This window comes from Mesoplodon densirostris, chromosome 2 (genome assembly GCF_025265405.1).
Source record: "Mesoplodon densirostris isolate mMesDen1 chromosome 2, mMesDen1 primary haplotype, whole genome shotgun sequence".
Taxonomy (NCBI): domain Eukaryota; kingdom Metazoa; phylum Chordata; class Mammalia; order Artiodactyla; family Ziphiidae; genus Mesoplodon; species Mesoplodon densirostris.
The window spans coordinates 12,817,456-12,838,294 of NC_082662.1; the positions used below are offsets into that span (position 1 = coordinate 12,817,456).

The 20,839-nt window shown below is 48.6% G+C and overlaps 2 protein-coding genes across 4 annotated transcripts in view; one reads left to right on the plus strand and one right to left on the minus strand.

Annotated features, from left to right (window-relative positions):
* DNAJC16 (DnaJ heat shock protein family (Hsp40) member C16) overlaps positions 1-4,103 on the plus strand; it is a 36,567-nt gene extending 32,464 nt beyond the window's left edge. For all 3 annotated transcript variants that reach the window (XM_060089006.1, XM_060089005.1, XM_060089007.1), the window contains 4 exons: positions 829-909; positions 1,001-1,099; positions 1,672-1,842; positions 2,348-4,103. In XM_060089006.1, the coding sequence (XP_059944989.1) occupies positions 829-909; positions 1,001-1,099; positions 1,672-1,842; positions 2,348-2,741 (745 nt within the window). In that variant the 3' untranslated portion in view covers positions 2,742-4,103. The remainder of the gene's footprint in view (positions 1-828; positions 910-1,000; positions 1,100-1,671; positions 1,843-2,347) is intronic.
* Positions 4,104-6,646: 2,543 nt separating this feature from the next.
* AGMAT (agmatinase) lies at positions 6,647-15,496 on the minus strand. Its single transcript, XM_060089012.1, has 7 exons — positions 15,198-15,496; positions 14,009-14,211; positions 11,235-11,283; positions 9,991-10,186; positions 9,373-9,552; positions 8,139-8,223; positions 6,647-6,809 (listed from the first exon to the last, which is right to left on the minus strand). The coding sequence occupies exons 1-7, from the start codon at positions 15,494-15,496 to the stop codon at positions 6,736-6,738; spliced, it is 1,086 nt and encodes a 361-aa protein (XP_059944995.1). The 3' UTR covers positions 6,647-6,735.
* Between the last annotated feature and the right edge of the window lie 5,343 nt (positions 15,497-20,839).

Here is a 20,839-nt window from a genome sequence, read left to right on the forward strand (position 1 = left end):
GGGCCTGACACACATGGAGTCCAGTGAATAGATGCACAAATGAATCAGTGAATTAATCGGAGAAGGGAGGGCTATACCACTCCCACCCTAATGAGACCATGAGCTCCTGAGGACAGGCCATGTCCCACTCATGTTCGTGCTTCCTGGCCCCCAACCCAGCTCCTGAAAAACAGCAGGCCTTTGATGGGTGTTTGTACGTGAACAAAATTTCAGAACACCTAGTGGAGATCTTGAGAAGTCAACTTTTTCCTCCCTTCTCCTCCCCTCTGGGCCACATCTGAATTATTCTGGCCAGAAAAGAAATAATAATCAAAATAAAGGAAATAATTCCACAGACCTTTTAGTCACCTGATACTACCCTTGACATTAGAATGTTCCTCCATGTTTACAACTTAAATCGTTTGTTACCCCTCTTATTGTTTCCTCTGCAGAATTTATTCAGCACAGCCTGAGACACAAAAACTTTTTGAATAAGTGATCTGTGCATTAGAACAGTGAGGGGAAAATCTCTGCTGTCACCACCACCTCCACCCAAAAAAGCCTCTGTTTGTATGAGATTAGAAAGTGTCAGACTTCCCTGGCGGGCCAGTGGTTAAGACTCTGCACTCCCAACGCAGGGGTTACGGGTTCAATCCCTGATTGGGTAACTAAGATCCCACAAGCTGCATGGCGCAGCCGAAAAAAAAAGGTGTTTGTTGATGTGAAAGCTTTTTGGTTTGGGGTTGTTTAGGGGGTTTTTTGAGCCAGAGAGAAGAAACCTAAAACCATTCATTGACACGTCACAGCAGCCCACGTAGAGCTGACCAGAGCTTGTGAACTTCATTTTAGGCGGGAAATGATGCCCCTTCTGTCCCTGGTCTTCTCTGCCCTCTTCATCCTCTTCGGCACTGTCATCGTTCAGGCTTTCAGGTAAGAGCCTCCATGTCTGCTCAGTGCCGTGTCTGAAGGGTGAGCCCCAGACCTCACAGACCTTCTGTAATACTCCTTTTTCTTTCTTCAGTGACTCAAATGAGGAGCGAGAGTCAAGCCCTCCAGACAAAGAGGAAGCCCAGGAGAAGACCGGGAGGACAGAACCAAGCTTCCCCAAGGAGCCCAGCAGGTTGCCCTAAGCAAACGCCAGCACCTCGCCCTCGGCAGCAGCCCCGCACACCGCGGGGTCTGATAAGCGGCGTCCGAGGGTCTAGTTCAGCTGAGAACCCTGGCTCCCCTCCTTGTGTGAGATGTGGATTTAGGCAAGAGTCGCAGCTGAGGGGCGTTGACTGAGACTGCCTAGGCGTTCAGACACAGGACTAGTTTTCTTCTCCTCAGTACCCTGAGTTTCTCAATCCCAGGTTTAATAATGAAGGCGGGAAGGAAGCAAAGAAGCATGTCAGGGAGATGCTAGATGAGCCAGAAGCAGAGAACGGTGTGTCACCATAACTGTGTTGACGGCCTTCGTCCCGTCCTAAAGCCGCTCCTGCACCAGCTGAACGGCAGCACCGGCGAGGCTCCTTATGGGCCCGGGATAACCAAATCGGGGTCAGTCCCGCCCTGCTCATGTGTCAGGCTCGAGACGATTAAATAACATATCTAGTCTGGTTAGAACATATCATTTTCTTCCACTTGTTCCTTTTAAAAGTCATGGCATTCCCTTACCCTACAAGATCTTAATTCCTCAGTTTTTCTCCACAGCAAGATTCCTAAAAAAGGCTTTGTGGAGGTGACCGAGCTCACAGATGTGACGTACGCCAGTAACCTGGTGCGCCTGAGGCCAGGCCACGTGAATGTGGTCCTCATCCTGTCAAACTCCACCAAGACCAGCCTGCTGCAGAAATTTGCCTTGGAGGTCTACACGTTCACTGGGTGAGCTCCTGTGTGCCCATGAGAGGGGGCAGGGGCTGTGGGAGCAGGAGGGGGGGAGCCTGCACACTTGGGTAAGGAGGGAGCTGGAGGGGCTTGATCCGTGCAGCATGATGTTGGCTGTGACCTTCCCAACCCAGACCTCTAAGCCAGCACGTGGGGACCTTTCTTCCCCTTGACTGTTGGTTCTGAACAGAAGAGCTTGAACTCAGTCTTCCCTGAGCCCTTTCAGGAAACTCTCTTCTCCAGCTCTCGTGCCTTTTCCTAAAGCCAGACAGTGAGAGTGATGTGAGTGACACCCAGCAAGGGACAGGAAATGGATGAGGGGCTCCTGCCGCCATTGTAGAAGCCCTCCGGGTCCCGCAGAAATCCTTCGTTTCTCCTGTGTTCAGGCCCCACCCAACACAAAGCCTTTTCCTATTATTTAAAATCTGACTGGGGTACTTGTGTTCCCTGTGACTAAATGTGTCGGGAAACACCCTGAGTCCTCCCTCTGTCCTTCCTACAGGAGCAGCTGCCTGCACTTTTCCTTCCTGAGTCTAGATAAACACAGAGAATGGCTGGAATACTTACTAGAATTTGCTCAAGATGTGGCCCCGATCCCAAACCAATACGACAAGCATTTCCTGGAACGGGACTACACGGGCTACGTCCTGGCTCTGAACGGCCACAAGAAATACTTCTGCCTCTTCAAGCCCCAGAAAACAGTCGAAGAGGAGGAAGCCATGGGGTCGTGCAGTGACCTTGACTCTTCCCTCCACCTGGGCGAACCTCGAGGGAAATCTGGCCTTGGATCCAGGCCCATCAAAGGAAAATTGAGCAAGTTGTCCTTATGGATGGAACGGCTGCTGGAAGGCTCCTTACAGAGGTTTTATATCCCGTCATGGCCTGAACTAGACTGAGAATTTCAAAAAGAGGCTCGAACTCTTCAGACTTTTTAACAGGCCCCTGTGAACAGGTATTTTCAGGACTCAAACTATCACAATGGACAGAGTATAGATTTTAGATTATGCTTCCAGAACAGTGGCTAGAAGAATCTTTCCTTTGTCCTGTTCTAACCTAGGAGTGAAAAACACCACACGCTGAATTCCCCAGATGAGAATACTTTCCTTTGGGTCTTTTTTCCTCATTTGAATGCCACGCTGTTTAAAATAGACTGCTCATTCCCTCTTCCTTTGTCGCCCCGCCCCGTGCTCGCCACCCCCGCCCCCCATCCCCTGTCCTGTCTCTGTGCTGTGGGACAAGCACAGGGCTGGACCCTGCAGCAGAGCCTGGGGGGATCTCGCGAGCCTGCTGTGCCATCTGTCCCCCGCCCAGCCTCGGCCGTGCTTCTGCCGCGGTGCATGCTGTAACGGTGGGACAACCCACCGCAGCTTCTGGGCCCTGTGTCTCAAAAGAGGCCTAGTTCCAAGCGATCTTACATTAATGGTTTTTTGGGTAGTAAATGGCTAAAAGTATATTTGGGGGGTATCCTCCTCCAACAGCTTTGTCAGCCACGGTTTTAAAAGGTTAGGGCTCAGTGGGGTTTCTGCACGTACATTTGGTTTTCTTCCCAAGACGAGAGAAGGGAGGGCTGGGCAGTGCCTGAGCGATGCCTTCGTGAGCATCCCATCAGCCCCCTCCTGAGCACTAAGGGTAGCCGGGGAGGGATCCGCGTGGCAAGAAGTACTGTAATGACCTTGAGCCATTTACGTGTATGTTTTCAGATGCCTTTCTGCCTCTGTCAGTTTTAGGGTATGGATATTAGGAGCCATAACTTGTAATCTTGCTCTCTGAACGTAGAGGTAAGCTGCTATAAGCCAGTAGATGTTAAACTGACGACACGTTATTCCTGCCGTGAGTCAGGCTCAAGGAACCTCTTCCCTACAGTGATGTCTCTTTAGTAAAATATCAGACATATCTTTGTATCAAGGAACTTAAAATTTCTCAGCAATTGTATTTTGAATACCGTTACCCCAAAAGTGCTGTATCTTCAAGTCCTCTTTGGTGACAAGTGAGCCAAGACACGTTCTAGACTCCTGTTTTGCTCACTTTGAGCTTCTGGCCTCTATTTCGATGTCTCTTCTTAACTGTTTTCACTCTTAAGTTACAACTGCTTCACCAGTAACAGGGTCAGACCTGCCATCAGCACCCCAACTCGCTGAGCTCCAGTGAACGATGGACCCCAGGCGGGGCCCTACCAGCCAGTTAGAGAGCTTACCTTTGCTTTTTATTTTATTTTATTTTTTCTTTTTTTTTTTTCTTTTTTCTTTTTTTTTTTTTTTTGCGGTATGCGGGCCTCTCACTGTTGTGGCCTCCCCCGTTGCGGAGCACAGGCTCCGGACGCGCAGGCTCCGGACGCGCAGGCTCAGCGGCCATAGCTCACGGGCCCAGCCGCTCCGCGGCATGTGGGATCCTCCCAGACCGGGGCACGAACCCGTATCCCCTGCATCGGCAGGCGGACTCTCAACCACTTGCGCCACCAGGGAGGCCCCCTTTTCTTTTTAGAGCACACCACCAGTGGAGTTTGGACAACCTCAAAGAGTTCAAATGTCAAAACAAGTTGCCTTTTTGTAAAGTGAAGGGTCAAAATCAGTGATGGGACAAAATAGGTTAATATTTTCTTTCATCGTAATTGCTTTAAACTAAGCCATTTGGATTGAGCTACAGTGGCAAGTAACAAATTATTTGAGCCCAGAAATTCCTAGTTTTCATGGAATCTACAGCTTTATTTAAGAAAATAAATCACCGCCAGGCTTTATTTTTCCACATGATCCTCTAAAAGTGGATGTTTATTCTGATTGCCGTATCTCATGGCACCTGGCCTAGGTAGAGCTGATCAGGGAGTTCATTTTTGGCTCTGTGAGGCACCAAGTCCTCAAAAGTACTTTCTGCCTCTCTTATGGCCAAGTTGCTTATATGAGTAGTGTTTTGGTTCAGTGGTAGGTTTTTATTTTTTTAATTTCTGGTACTAATGGGATTCCTGACCTTAATTTCTGAAAACCAAAAACACCCCAGAATCGTTCACTTTAAAAAATTGTATCATTAAAATAGAAGGCACCTTCAGACAGCTGCATCTTTCATTTGTATAAAGAAAGGAAAGTGATAATAGTGAAAACATTCCTAGGAAAGATTTCAATCCAAAAAAATCATCTACAGATCCGTTTGGGGGCTGGTAGCTATGTCCTCCAAGAGGAAACTGGGAAGCTTTTAAACTGACCTTTACCCTTGACCACCCAAGCCTTTCCTCCTGAATGTCATTTCCATGAATTTGTTTACTTTTGTGTCAAATGTATGAGCCACTGTCCTGGTCAGCCAATGCTACCATTCCTCTTACATATGTAATCACACAGACCCAATTTTGGTTTTAAGTTAACTTCCTAGTCTTCGAGTGTCTTGAAACTGACAACGTTGATGTTTTCAGAGGTAGGTTTTTCTGATTGATACAGACTATGCATCGTGTTTAGCAGAGGGGGACAACAACTGGCCTAAAACAAGCCTTTGTAGATATATGCACCCATTTAAAAAAATTTTTTTTATTAGCCCAGGTGTCGGTGGCACAATCTGTGTAACACCGAGTTCATCACCTCCAACTAGGCAACATGTCAGCGAGCAAGGCTGCCCTAACTCCCATTGGGCACCACAGGCTTGCTGCCATCGCTTATTGACCATGAAAACTTGGTTGTGGTTTCAAATAATAGGTTGATTCCCTCCTTACTCAGTACGTAAATGTCTTCCTGCTATATAAAGAAGTGGGATCTGAATGTGTTTTAAGTGATTTGCATTGTTTGGGGAAAGGGATTAGGAGCAAACACTCAAACATTTTTTTCTAAGTAAAATTCTTGAAAAGCTGATGCAAAACATTCTTTACAGCTGAAACGTTGGTCATGTCCACATACCTGACATTGTCCCTTGAAACAAACGCAGCATGTCTGCTGCCGAATCTGTTCAGTTTGTCAAGGAGGATGATTATACTTTCGAGACAGACCTGAAAAGAAGGTGAATATTTTGCACTTTTGATACTCTTAGGAACAAATAACTTATTTGGCAAATGGTGTCTTTTTTATGTTGTTTTTGTTTTGTATTGTGAACAGGCACTGAAGCTGATGTTATTTTAAGAATATTACAGACTGGAAACAGAAATAAACTATTTTAATGTGTGATGATTATGGGTAGCTCTTATGTCACGAGATGATGATTTAACCATGGACACATTATCAACAAAATTGAATTCGCATGTAACTCAACACATGCTTAAGGTCATCACGCCTCCACTGCAGATTTCAGGAATTGCTGTCATAGAGGGTGGGTCAGCTTGAAGAGAAGATAATGCAAAACTGAGGCTCAGAGGGAGCGGGTTAAGGAAAGGTCACTAAGGGCCAGCTGATGTCACCTGGTTTTGAAGACATTCGTGCATCTTCCTGGGCTTTTGAGTGGGAAGTTTCTTTATTAGGATCTGCATGTTATTTTTTCTTTCTATGTTCACGATGGTCCTAAAACCAAGATGCTCCTCAGCGTAGGGGCTGTATTTGAAAGGAAGATGCTATAGAAATACGGAATCTTTTTCTGCAGTATTATTTCATACGGTTTTTTCATTTCATTCCTCCAGATTTTAGATAATCTTAAACTAAAGTCTCCATCCCTTTCCCCTTTATCCTCCATCACCATTCATCAAAGGGAAAAAAAAACAGCACAAGCACATTTTTTTTTAAGTTAATTCAAACACCTTAGGAATATTAGCCGTTTGGATTAGAGTTCTACTGTAAGCCCCGACTGTAGAGCCACCAATGACACGTTTAGCAGAACGTTTTATTGGCATAAACTCTTTAGTACTCAGATTGCTTGCACAGAAGTTCTTCTGGAGAATTTGTCATCCAGGCAAGCTCTTGTTTTATCTTGAACATCGTAGCACAAGATTCAGGCGACTGTCACTTTGGGGAGAACACACAGCATCTCAAACAGCAGGTTAGCCGCCACGAGGGCTGTGTTTCCTACAAAGCAGTGAAAAACCCAAACGTGAACACCACACAGACCGCCTCCTGAGGCCGAGCCTCTCGGGCTCCTCAGCCTTTGTCCCTTTGTGCTTCCAGAGTCCTGCCTTGCGCACTCCTCTGCGGTTCCCCACCGCCCCGTGGACATGATTTCCCCGGCGTTCTCTCCATCAAGCATCATTCAGAAATGGTATTTTAAAATTCAGAAGCCTCTCTGTTTACTCTGAGAACAGATTTCCCCCAAAGGAAAACCTATCACATTGGTGTGTATCGTATTTACTATCTATCCTCTAAGGCTAATGGGCCTAACCCTGTAAGCTTTTCTAGATTAAAATTATTGGGATGGCATCGGCTTTGAATCTCTCTCCTAAACCAGCTAACTCCCCCACTTTATCAATATTAATAAATATCATTTATGCCTTGAGAATTCACTTTTCAATGAAATATCCAAGGCAAATGGCACTGGGCAGCCCTATCGCTGAACTGCACGCTGGTTTCTCTCCCTTCTGCTGACGGGTGGGCCAGCTAACAATCCTTAGCCGCCTCCCAGCGGTTTTGTTAGGGTTCATTAGCTCACATCTGTACAGTGTACAGTAATAGGTTTATTTTCTTCACTGTAGGACATACTCAGCCAGTTCCTGAGTTATATAAAGGGACCCGTCCATCTACTTATTAACTAGATTAATACAATTTAAACTAGCCGCCGGGACTTCCCTGGTGACGTAGTGGTTAAGAATCCGCCTGCCAATGCAAGGGACACGGGTACGAGCCCTGGTCCGGGAAGATCCCACATGCCGCGGAGCAACTAAGCCTGTGCGCCACAACTACTGAGCCTGCGCTCTAGAGCCCGTGAGCCACAACTACTGAGCCCATGTGCTGCAACTACTGAAGCCCGCGTGCCTAGAGCCAGTGCTCCATAACAAGAGAAGCCACTGCAATGAGAAGCCCGCGCACCGCAATTAAGAGTAGCCCCCGCTCGGGCTTCCCTGGTGGCGCAGTGGTTGAGAGTCCGCCTGCCGATGCAGGGGACGCGGGTTCGTGACCCGGTCTGGGAAGATCCCACATGCCGCGGAGCGGCTGGGCCCGTGAGCCATGGCCGCTGAGCCTGCGCGTCCGGAGCCTGTGCTCCGCAACGGGAGAGGCCACAACAGTGAGAGGCTTGCGTACCGCAAAAAAAAAAAAAAAAAAAAAAAGAGTAGCACCCACTCGCCGCAACTAGAGAAAGGCCACACACAACAAAGACCCAACGCAGCCAAAAAATAAAAAATATAAAATAATTAAAAATAAACTAGCTACTGCCTACGGATCACATTTGTCTCCCTTACTCACCAGAAGGATCGTACGGCGGTGAAACCTCCACAAGATCACAACCCACCACGTTCAGGCCTTGACAACCCCGGATGATCTCCAGAGCCTGTCCAAGATGAAGCTTGAGTTGTCCAGAGAGGTAATCATTGACAACAGAAAGCAACCAGTAGAGGCCTCCATGGATTTCTCCCAACATGGGCCCTTCGACTTGGAACTGTCGCTTTCCCTCAATAAACATTCATTGACCACCAGGCACCCTGGTGGGATCACAGAGACAAACAAACCCAATCGCTTCAATGCCAGCACGAAGGGCTTCAGGAATAGTATGAGCACATGTCGCAGCCTGAAGAGGCTGGGGAAGGCTCCCCCAAGGTGGAAACACTTAGCTCAACGAACTGACCAAGCAGAGGAGTAGGGGGAGGGCAGCCCAGAGAGAGGGAAAGACACATGCAAAGGTGCCAAGACGCAAGAAGTACTAGTAGTCAGACGTGGCCAGAGATAGGATGAGTGAGGGGTGGTGGCAGGAAGAGCGTCACTTAGCTTCCGTTCTGCAGGTGAAAAGCAGGAAGGATGCGAAGCCGAGGAATGAGGAGTGTGTTCTAGAAAACTGACGGGAACTGGGAAAGGCTTTAGAGAGGCTGTTATGACCATCCTCCTTTCTGAGAGGATAGAAGATAGTTGATTAGTTCAAGCAGTCTTCATTCATTCACTCCAGTATCTGTGAATACCTCCTACTTATACGTCAGACACTCTCCTCGGCTCGGAGAGTAGTGAACAGAACAAAGGTCCACCCCTGGAGCTTTCCTTCTAGGTAGAGCCACACTCCAGTTCTGCCTCCCTGTGCTATGCTCAGCTTACCATGGGAGCTTTCTTTGGGGGTTTCTAAAACTCTTGACCTACCCTGGGAAGTGTTAAGCCCACTGTGCATACCTTTAAAATTTAACCCCAAAAAGGTAAGTTTGGTGTCTGAACAGGGGACACTACAATATTGTCCCCATGAACAGGTGGACCAGAGGCAGAAAGACCAAATAACGGACTATTATAGCCCAGATAAGAAATGAGGGCCCTTGCCATAATCAGTCACGCATCAATAAGGGAGAATCCAAACCTGTGATCAGCCCTGAGCACAATAAAGGTCCAGGTGCTCTGATTTTAAAAGCCCATCCTGATTTCTAAAGACTCAGGTCAGGTCCCAGGAAAGTGGGGAGCTAAGTATCCTCACCCACAGGAAGTGTCACTGGGGGAGCCTCCTTACCTGACTAGGGGTGAGACCAGCAATTTCGGGCGTCCCCGTCCCTGGGGCATAGGCAGGGTCCAAGCCGTCGATATCAAAGCTGATATAAATGGGTCTGACTCCCATTTGCTGCCTCACTTTTCCCATCAGAGGGACCAGTGACTTCATCCAGCAGTCTTCAGCCAGGACCACCCGGAAGCCCTGAGAAAGAATCGAAGAGCAGAAAGTTGACACTTGGGCCTGGCAGCATTTACTGGGCATTTCCTATAGGCCTACCCCGTACTCAGCTCATGTGCACCTCAAAGTTAACCCCCGATATCCATGAGGAGGGAACTACCATCCCCATATCAGACCCATCGCCTAGGGTCTGGACCTCCTTCACTCTTTTCCAAGCCAGCAGCATCCAAGGGCTTGGTTTGTTTCTGCTTGTCTCCCCTCCCCAGCAATAAGAGGCCTCCTCTGCCTCGTGAACTATCATCCCCGCTCTTATCTGCTCCACACGACGCAAACTCACCTTTCTGTCCCCACTTTGAGCTTGATTAGCAAAGTCCCTTTCAACCCATAGCCTCCACTGAGTGGGCAGTGGAGAGGAAGGCACTTTGGGGCCGGGGACAGAGGGAGGGGCTTTCGGCCTGTCACCTGGCTCCGGCTGTATCTGTAGGTATCCAAAGTCATGGAAGAGCCCCGGATGCCGATCTGTACCACGCGCTTACAGTCCAGGAGTCCCTCATCCACGCACCGGCGGAAGGGCGTCCCGTGATAGAGCTTCTCACCCAGGGCCTTGTCCGCCACGTCCATGTGTGCATCCACGTGCACCAGCCCCATAGGCCCATGCCTGATGACAACAGGGCGGCTCAGAGGCCAGGCCTCCCAGTGGGGCCTGAACACCACCACCCTCCAGGCCACCAAAACTTGATGACAATTCATAGCCATGGAGGGGGGACCTGGCATCAGTTACCAGCCTTGCAACTGGTTTCTGTCTTCAAACCACTTAGCTTCTCAGAAGGACAATAAGCTCAGAGAAGTCAGGCAGAAAATAGTCATGTGCTTTAGCTGACACTCCCTACCTATCACCCAGAATTGTCTTCACTTACAGATGGAGAGGGCTGGGAGGATGAAAGTAAAGGGTGGCGGCTCAGGTGAGCCCGTCTGAAGGCTCACCTAATCAGCACCACCCTTTCTCCAACTGCGGTACCAAGAAGTAGCTTCCACTCAGCTCTCTCTCTATAATCCCCATCAACCCTGCCAGCCGCCCAAGAAAAACAGACAATCCAAATCAGTGCCAGGCAAACACAGCTTCCAGAAAAGCCTTGTACCCACCCACCCACCTCCAACCAGAATGCCACCCACATAGCTTTCCTCTATATGAATTCTGGAGCTCACCACCTTGGCCCATCTGTCTATTTCTCTAACTAACCAAAATTAGTCAATCCCTGGTAGGTTTTCACTACTGGAAAAATCCATCTTCTCATCCTCTGGGAAAGGGGCCCTTTCAGGAAAAAACAGGGCCTCTCCTCAGCAAGCAACACCATTGTGCCTGTCAGTATTCGTATTTGGCCTTTGAAGCAAAACAGAAACTGAAGTTAACTGGGGTTGTGTATTTCACTAGGGGCTCATCTTCCAAAAACAGAGGCGAACGCTGAGCGTGCATACCAGAGCAGATCTAGGGCGAGGGCGGGTGGCCAGGGTGTTAATAATAAATTGTCTTGGCTCCCATCTGGTGACTGACAGACACACCTGGAGCTTGACCTTAATTTTGATCCATAGAAGCAACTCAATGGGGAATTCCCTATCATCCCCAATAACCTGAGCCAGCAGAAGGGTCATCTGACGCCATCTAGCAGAAAACAACTCATTCCCCAGCTCCCGCCTTTGGGACTTACTTTTCTGCCATCGCTTGCAATATAGGATAGGTGATTGTGTGATCTCCACCTTCAAGGAGAAAAAAAAGAAGAAAACATCTGGAACGTGGATAAGATTCGAGGACCATGTATCACCTAGAACGATCTTTAATCTGCCCAATTCTGCCACCCTTTCGATTAGAATGGAAGAACTATAACCCCAGCTAAAATATGATCTTGTTCAGTGGTGGAGAAATGGCCACTAAATGTCTGACATTACATTGTCATTTAAAAGAGGAAATTAGGGCTTCCCTGGTGGCGCAGTGGTTGAGAGTCCACCTGCCAATGCAGGGGACACGGGTTCGTGTCCTGGTCCGGGAAGACCCCGCATGCTGCGGGGCGGCTGGGCCTGTGAGCCATGGCCGCTGAGCCTGCGCGTCCGGAGCCTGTGCTCCACAGCGGGAGGGGCCACAACAGTGAGGGGCCCGCGCACCGCAAAAAAAAAAAAGAGGAAATTAAATTAAGGCTTATAGGGAAAATGCTTGGACCAGCTCTGTCCAGTTGAACTTCCTGCAGTGACATGCATGTTCTGTATCTGCACTGGCCAACATGGTGGTCACTAGCCATTGGCTATTGAAATGTGGCTCATGCAACTGAAGAATTGAATTTTTTATTTTATTTTATTGTAATTCATTTAAATAGCCACATGTGGCTAGGGGCTACCATAATGGACAGCACAGGCCTAGAAAAGTATTACCATTGATAATTATTAATAACAACAATAGCTATATTTATGGAAGCCTAAAACATGCCAGTCACAAGGCTGGGCGCTTTATATGCACTTGTGTTATATGCCCCTGACACAATATAAGAAGGTAGGTGGTGGTATTTTTATTCCCATATTACAGATAAGGAAATGAAGCATGAAGAGCTAGTGAGAGGTGGAGCTGAGATTTCAAACCACGTCAGCCAGAAACCCCACTCCTTACCACTATGCTCTGCAGGCTAGGCCCTCTCATTTGGCAAAAATTAATTTGGATATTTAGAAAAAGGTACTATTTTGACTATTGGTGAACAGGAAGAGGAAGAACTGCTACAGTGAGAGTGGGGCAGGGTGGGGGAGGGTAAGAGGAAAGCTGCTCTATAGATTGACATAGACCCTGACGAAAGGAAAAGACCCCCTTGCAGTTCTTTCAAATAAAGTCATTGAAACGACGTCCTTGAAATAGTTAAGAAGTCACAACTAAGCCCCTGCTGGCAGTCTCCTCAGGCCTGGCTGGCATCAAGGGCTGGGACAAGGTGAGGTGGATAGAGGCACTTGCCGGATGCAAAATTGAGGGGACACCAAAAAAAAAAAAAAAAATTCAGTAATTGGGGAATTCCCTGGCGGTCCAGCAATTAGGACTCTGTGCTTACGCTGCAGGGGACCTGGGTCCCATCCCTGGCCAGGGGACGAACAAAGATCCTGCAAGCTGTGTGGCCAAAAAAAAAAAAAAAAAACCTAAGTAATCAAGATAAATACTATTTTAAAAAATCAAAATCAATGCAAAAAAAAAAAAAAAAAGAACCCATGATACAGACTTCCCTGGTGGCGCAGTGGTTAAGAATCTGCCTGCCAATGCAGGGGACACAGGTTCGAGCCCTGGTCTGGGAAGATCCCACGTGCCGCAGAGCAACTAAGCCCGAGAGCCACAACTACTGAAGCCCGTGTGCCTCAGAGCCCGCATGCTGCAACTACTGAGCCCACGTGCCTAGAGTCCATGCTCTACAACAAGAGAAGCCACTGCAATGAGAAGCCCATGCTACTTTATTTTATTTATTTTTCTTTTTTATAAATTTATTTATTTTATTTTATTTTTGGCTGCGTTGGGTCTTTGTTGCTGCATGCGGGCTTTCTCTAGTTGCAGTGAGTGGGGGCTACTCTCCGTTGCAGTGCACGGGCTTCTCACTGCGGTGGCTTCTCTTGTTGCGGAGCACGGGCTCTAGGTGCACGGGCTGCAGTAGTTGCAGCATGTGGGCTCAGTAGATGTGGTATGCGGGCTCTAGAGCACAGGCTCAGTAGTTGTGGCGCACAGGCTTAGTTGCTCTGCGGCATGTGGGATCTTCCCAGACCAGGGCTCGAACCCGTGTCCCCTGAATTGGCAGGCGGATTCTTAACCAGTGCACCACCAGGGAAGTCCCTTTTTTTTATTTTTATTTTTGGCTGCGTTGGGTCTTTGTTGCTGTGCATGGGCTTTAGCTGCGGTGAGCAGGGGCTACTCTTCCTTGCGGTGCGCAGGCTTCTCACTGCAGTGGCTTCTCTTGTTGCAGAGCATGGGCTCTAGGCACGCAGGCTCAGTAGTTGTGGCACATGGGCTTAGTTGCTCAGCAGCACGTGGGATCTTCCCGGACCAGGGCTCAATCCCACGTCTGCTGCATTGGCAGGCGGATTCTTAACCACTGCGCTGCCAGGGAAGTCCCCCTTGATAAACTTTAAATAAAGATAGTATCAGCAACTGTGCTGTTCTGAGCCATACTGCAACCTGAGGCAAAAAGGGAAATCAGTAATATGTATTGCTGACTTTTTGGCACCCCTTAAATTTTGCACCAAGGTGAATACCTCACTTGCTTCACCCTGGTCCATCCCTGTCAGTCACATTCGTCCAAAAATGTAAATATCCTCTCCCCAGGGGTTAAAATAAATGAATTAACAATGTTCCCTTTCCTACCGTCTCCATATTGACAGTGGCTCACCCTGGAGAAGTAACCGTACTCCAGCTCATGATAAATAGACCCTGAGCTCAGAGAACTACCCTCTCCCTTGCAGATGCCATTACCCAAGGTCAGAGGAATACAGCCAGCTGCTACAATTTTCTGATAGGCCTCTCGAATTAGGCGGCAGCTGTCCTGAAGGTTGTAAAGATTGACATTCACATCGCCTAGGTCTGCAACCATGAGGGACTGGAAGGGGAGGGCTCCTGTGCTAGGGTTGGCTGTCCAAAGCAGCACTGATTCTTCGCGGATCCGTCGGGGTCCAAATCTGGAGGAGAAAGAATCAGCCTGTGAGCCATCCCTAAAGGTTTAGAGGCTCTGCCTAGGCCGAGGCTTCCCAGGCTCTGTGCTGGGGCTGGCTGAATCTTTGCTGCAGGGGGTAGGGGTCATCCTATACATTGCAGGATGTTTAGCAGCAACCCTGGTCTTTACCCACTAGATGCCAGTAGCAGCCTTTCCCCCACGTTGTGATAACCAAAAATGCTTCCAGACTCTGCCAAATGTCCCCTGGGGGGAAAAAGTCACACACACGTTGAGGACCACTGATCTAGCCTATATAGTGAAGAGATTAAAGGTACAGACTTAGAAGCCCACCAATCACCAATTTACTAAATGGCATTAGATAATTTCTTAATCTCCCTTAGCCTCAATTTCCTAAACTGTTGCTGCGGAATCGTAAATAGCTGATGTTCAATAATTAGAAAAATCGATTTTACTTCCTCTAACTTGATCTTAGGAAAACTGCCTTATTTGGGGGACTTCCCTGGCGGTTTAGTGGTTAAGACTCCGCATTTCCATTGCAGGGGGCATGCAGTGATCCCTGGTGGGGGAACTAAGATCCCGCAGGCTGCGCGACCAAAAAAAGAAGAAAAAATTGCCTTATTTGGAGCAAATTCTTGAGTCAGGTGACATCTAGAGGTTTGGGGAAGGGGCAACCAGCTTCTGTTCTCACACTTAATGTCCCCTGCTTCTGTAAACCGGGTACCCACAGCCACCCTCCAGCTAGGCCAGGGAATGGGGCAGGGAGAAGGCTCAGTCCTTGAACCCCCTTTCTTTACCAATGGATGACGCGGCTGAGCCCTCAGGGTTGCTTGAGGGAAACCAGCTGTCTCTCAAAGGATTAGGGGCACTTTGGAGCCAGGCACTGGCTTCCAACTCGACCCTGGGTGAGGGAAAGCGCCTCTCCATGAGTTTTGTGTGTGCAGTGGCCGCCAGGCTGTCCCAGTACGTGTCCCCGAGTCCTTCGGGGCTTACCTCGCCCCGGGCCGGTTGGAGGTCCCAATGTCTAGCGGCACCCCGATGAAGGCGGCATCCAGCCCCTCGGGGGAGGCCTGCACGGGCAGCCGCATCATGGAGCAGATGCCCACCGACCGGGCCACGAACTCGGAGCTGGGAGGTTGGTTCCGGGGGGTGTCGGAGGCCTGGCGGCTCTGGCTGCTGCCGGGGTCGCAAAGCCCCGCCGCAGGACGCGCGCGGCCCCCGGGAACCAGCCCCCGCGCGCCCCCGCCGCCCCCCAGGCCCCGGGCGCAGCCGGACGCCAGCAGCCGCAGCATCCCGCCCGCCCCGCTGGTCCCCGCTGGTCCCCGCAGCGGCCGGGGCGAGTGTGCCAGCGCCCGAGACGCCCCGGGCTCAAAGGGCAGGGGCGCCTGGAGATCACAGGCGGGGGAGGGGCCCAGGGACCGAGCCGCTCTCTCCCTGCACACTTTCATGGACTTCGGCCTCTAGTTCCTTTCATAAATAGAGCCAGCCCCGCGGTTCCCTACTGACGTCCACCGCACTGCCCCAGGTGGGTCCCTCCCCACCAAAATCAGGCCCTTGGCAGCTTCTTCTCCCAGAGTAACACCTAATGCAACTTCCCTGGCAGTCCAGTGGTTAAGACTTCAGGCTTCCACTGCAGGGGGCACGTGTTCGATCCCTGGTTGGGGAATTAAGATCCCACAAAAACCTGAAAGACTTGAAGAGGAAAGACCTTTCTCTAAGCGAGAGAAATTGGAGCATTTTAAAAAAAATAATGTACCAAGAAATGTCTGGGTGGGAGTCCCAGGAAGCAGAGTCTTTCTAAATTAACCTTTTTTAAAAAGGACTTAGAGGCGAGCCCACCTGTGCAGTCCTCTTTATCCCTAAGGGGAGGGGGGAAAGAAGTGATCTGTAATGCAGTTATGGGAGCCATTTTGTGGTATTATATATTTTTTAATCTCTAGAACTTGAGATTGAATGGGAAAGGCCCGAGTTTGCATTAAATTTGTCCCTTTATATAAAATCACACATTAAATCACACCACCCTGCAGGGTGAGGCAAAGTCTCCTAAAGATCAATAACAGGTATTCAGTGTGGCAATAGGCTGCCGAGCAGGTCCCTGCCATTTTCTGGAGCAAATGCAACAATCTCTTGGTTATTCCCTTAACACCTTTTTTTTTTTTATTTTTTATTTATTTATTTTTTTGCGGTATGCGGGCCTCTCACTGTTGCGGCCTCTCCCGTTGCGGAGCACAGGCTCCGGACGCGCAGGCTCAACGGCCATGGCTCACGGGCCCAGCCGCTCCGCGACATGTGGGATCTTCCTGGACCGGGGCATGAACCCATGTCCCCTGCATCGGCAGGCGGACTCCCAACCACTGTGCCACCAGGGAACCCCACCTTTTTATTTTTTAATTAATTTTTATTGGAGTATAGTTAATTTACAACGTTGTGTTAATTTCAGGTGTACAGCAAAGTGAATCAGTTATACATATACATATATCCACTCTTTTTTAGATTCTTTTCCCATATAGATCATTACAGACTAGTGAGTAGAGTTTTCTGTGTTATACAGTAGGTCCTTACTAGTTTAACACCCTTATGCCTAGATTCTACCACTATTTCTGTCATATGGTTTGTCCTGAATGTATCATTTTCTTACTGTCTTTTTTTTCTTTCATTCTTCTCACAAATATTTGCGTGCCTGTTATGTGCCAGGCACTATCTGACAGCAGCTCCAACCTTCCTCTTCATCATTGGCTACTGCCGAACACGCCCTTCCTTCAAATTTTCCGCAGGTGGCTTCTTTGACCAGGTGTGCCGCTGCTCTCCGATGGCTCCTTCTCTGATGGCAGTCTCTTCCCATATCAAGGTAACCATTTTCACCTAGAGGCAGATAATTCACAACCCATATCCCAGCCCTGGGCTCCAGTCACCCATTTGCTAACTCCCTACCTGGATGTTTTGACAACACCTCAGGTGGGCTACAAGTTCAGCCAGCAACTTCCCACGTCCCTCTCTTTGATCCTGCCCCTCTCCCCCACCATCCTTTGGTAAGTCGTGATGGTTTCCCATGTGAAAGCTCTCCACGGCTACTCTGGTTCAGGCCTTCCCACCTCTAGCTTTCCAATTGGTCTCACCACTGCTAGTATCACATAGACTTTCCTGCCCGATAAAGCTTCCTGAAGCCAGTCCACCTTTCTAATCGTATTTCCTATTATGCATCTTCACGCCCTTCTCTCTCCAGCCATTGTTCCCCTTACACAGCCCCACTTTCTTGCCTCCTTTCCTTTGCTGGAATGCTCTCTCCCTAGCTCCCATCTCCACGTGCCCAATGTTCAGCTGAAACCAGTGCTTACATGACCCTCTCCATACCTCTCATAAAACCTTAACGCTTTTCTACCTGGGATAAGTTGGCATCTAGAACCAGAAACAACTTAAATCTTGGGACTTCCCTGGTGGTCCAGTGGGTAAGACTCCGCGCTCCCAGTGCAGGAGGCCCGGGCTCGATCCCTGGTTGGGGAACTAGATCCCGCATGCATGACACAACTAAGAAGTCTGCATGCTGCAACAAAGATCCAGTGTGTGGCAACTAAGATGCGGCACAGCCAAAATTAATAAAGAATAAATAAATAAATTTTTTTTTAAAAAAAGAAACAACTTAAATCTTTGGTCCACTATCAGTGAATCTCAATCATTGTTGGCAGAATTTCCAAATATTTTATATTATTTACCAGTTAAGGGATTCCCTGGTGGTCCGGTGGTTAGGACTCCAAGCTTCCACTACAGGGGGCATGGGTTCAATCCCTGGTCGGGGAACTGAGATCCCGCATCCCGTGCAGCGCCGGCCAAAACAAAACAAAACAAGACAAAAACAAACAAAGAAACACCTATATAATTTACCAGTTAAAATTTCCCTAGGGAGTTCCCTGGTGGCTTAGTAGTCAGGGAACTGAGATCCTGTAAGCTGCGCGGCACAGCCAAAAAAAAAAAAAAAAAGCTTCCCCCAAAACTTTCAAGTAAATCTGTCACTCCAATAACTCATCATTTAACCTAGCCCACCAATGTGTACATCCTTAAGGCACCCCAGGCAGGGAAGGGTGGACTTAACATGTCAATCTGAGCAACTCACCCTTTTGAACCTATTTCCTACTCTGTAAAATGGGATGATAATCTTTACTGGTGGTTCTTATGAGGGTTAAATGAGGTCCACTGTGAAAGCATTGTAAACCATCCATTGATAAATAATAGGTAGTGTTATCATTGCCTGTTTTATTTCCTCTACTGCAGAGTTTCCTCACCATGGTCATAATACACTGGTATATTGCAATTGGGTTACAGGTTGGATACAACATAAAGATCCCATGGCCCTTGGGGCTGCCAGCTAGACCAAACACCTCTGGGTGCATGCAGCCCATGGGGAGCTCCTGCAGATATGATCCAAGCAGAACAGAGTCTGTTATGCTGCCTTCCAATCTCTACAAGTAGGCAGAAGGACCAGCAGCATTTGCTGCTTGCCATGTGTTACCACCTGGCCATCAACTTCAGAGGCCAGCTGCAGAGTGCACCGCTGCACGTTACAGACAAGGGTCCAGGGCCCTGCTAGAGAAAGTGAGTTCCAGGGGCCAAGGAGGAGCAGCAGCAACCCAAGATGCAGCTGGTCAGGGTTGGAGGGTCGAGGAGACTGGTTGGAGGGCTCTGGCCAGAGCAGCCCCAGATGGCTGACCCAAATCTGTCTTCAAATAGTATCAGATATTTCTGTCCATTTTTGGCTGGTGTCCAAGCAGTGTCCAAGCTAACTTCAGGGTGACTGCTTTAACAATGCTTATGGGCAGGGTGACATCAAAAATATTTAACATCTGAGATGGAACAGATATTGACCAATCAGAACAGATGCCAGGGGCTTCCCTGGTGGCACAGTGGTTAAGAGTCTGCCTGCCAGCACAGGGCACACAGGTTTGAGCCCTGGTCCGGGAAGATGCCACATGCCACAGAGCAACTAAGCCCGTGCACCACAACTGCTGAGCCTGCGCTCTAGAGCCCATGAGCCACAACTACTGAGCCTGCATGCCACAACTACTGAAGCCCACGTGCCTAGAGCCCATGCTCTGCAACAAGAGAAGCCACCACAATGAGAAGCCCGCGCACCGTAACGAAGGGTAGCCTCTACTCACCACAGCTAGAGAAAGCCCTTGTGCAGCAACGAAGACCCAATGCAGCCAAAAAAAAAAAAAAAAAAAAAAGAACATATGCCAGCTAGCCATTAACAGTAAATACCAGTACATACCAGGTGGATATCACCCCTGAAGGAATGTGCTTTAAATCAGAGCTGTCATTATTTTTGTTGTTGTTGTTGTTTGCTTATTTATTTATTTATGGCTGCTGCGCGTGGGCTTCCTCTAGTTGTGGCGAGCGGGGGTTACTCTTCATTGTGGTGCGTGGGCTTCTCATTGCAGTGGCTTCTCTTGTTGTGGAGCACAGGCTCTAGGCGCGCGGGCTCAGTAGTTGTGGCTTGGAGGCTCTAGAGCGCAGGCTCAGTAGTTGTGGCGCACGGGCTTAGTTGCTCCGCAGCATGTGGGATCTTCCCGGAACAGGGCTCAAACCCATGTCCCCCTGCATTGGCAGGGGGACTCTTAACCACTGCGCCACCAGGGAAGTCCCGTGTCATTATTTTTAAATGCTTGACACAAAAGAGTTTGATTGGATTCAAGATCCATTAATGTTATCACAAGAAATTTCAATTGTACAATTGTTAATGAAAGAAAATAAGACATTTCTTTAAATATTTTAACTTTTGTGTTTTTTAATGTTAAAATTTTAAATTTGTATTATCTATTTGAGTTTCTAATTGTTCATGGCTATCAAGAACTTGAAGAGAGGGACTTCCCTGGTGGTCCAGTGGTAAAGAATCCACCTGCCAATGCAGGGAACGTGGGTTCGATCCCTGGTCAGGGAACTAAGATCCCACATGCTGCGGGGCAACTAAGCTCACGGGCCACAACTACTGAGCTCGTGCGCCTCAATGGGAGAGCCCGCATGCCACAAAACTACAGAGCCCATGTTCCCAGGAGCCCACGTGCCACAACTAGAGAGAGAAAACCTGCATGCCACAACTAGAGAGAAGCCCAAGCACCACAATGAAGAGACCCCACGCCTCAACGAAGATCCTGAGTTTCACAGCTAAGACCTGATGCAGCCAAATAAATAAATAAATAAAATAAAAAACGAAAACAAAAACAAAAAAAAAGAACTTGAAGAGATCCTTCTTGAAAAGTTCTGGTTAACTGTGGTTCAGACACAGAGTAGCCTAATGCAGCATGACTGCCTCCATGGTAATCATGGAGATATAGTGATAGGGAAGCAATTTCCAAAACAGCAAGGGGGCTAACGGAGGGGTGGCCAAGCTACATGCAAATGAAATAATATGTGTCCCCTACACATCCCTCCTGAAGTAGACATTTAAATCAACTGAAAGCTCCTAGCTCACAGAGTCCAAAGCCCTCAACTGTGGCTAGAAGCCTTACCATCTGGCCCCTGACCTCTGTTCTATCTGCCCTGGGGGCACACTCACTCTCCCGCACTGAGCTGTAGTCACTGCATCTCTACAATGACAAAGTTCCTTCTCACTTCAAGGTCTTCACATAAAGAAAAAAAAAAAA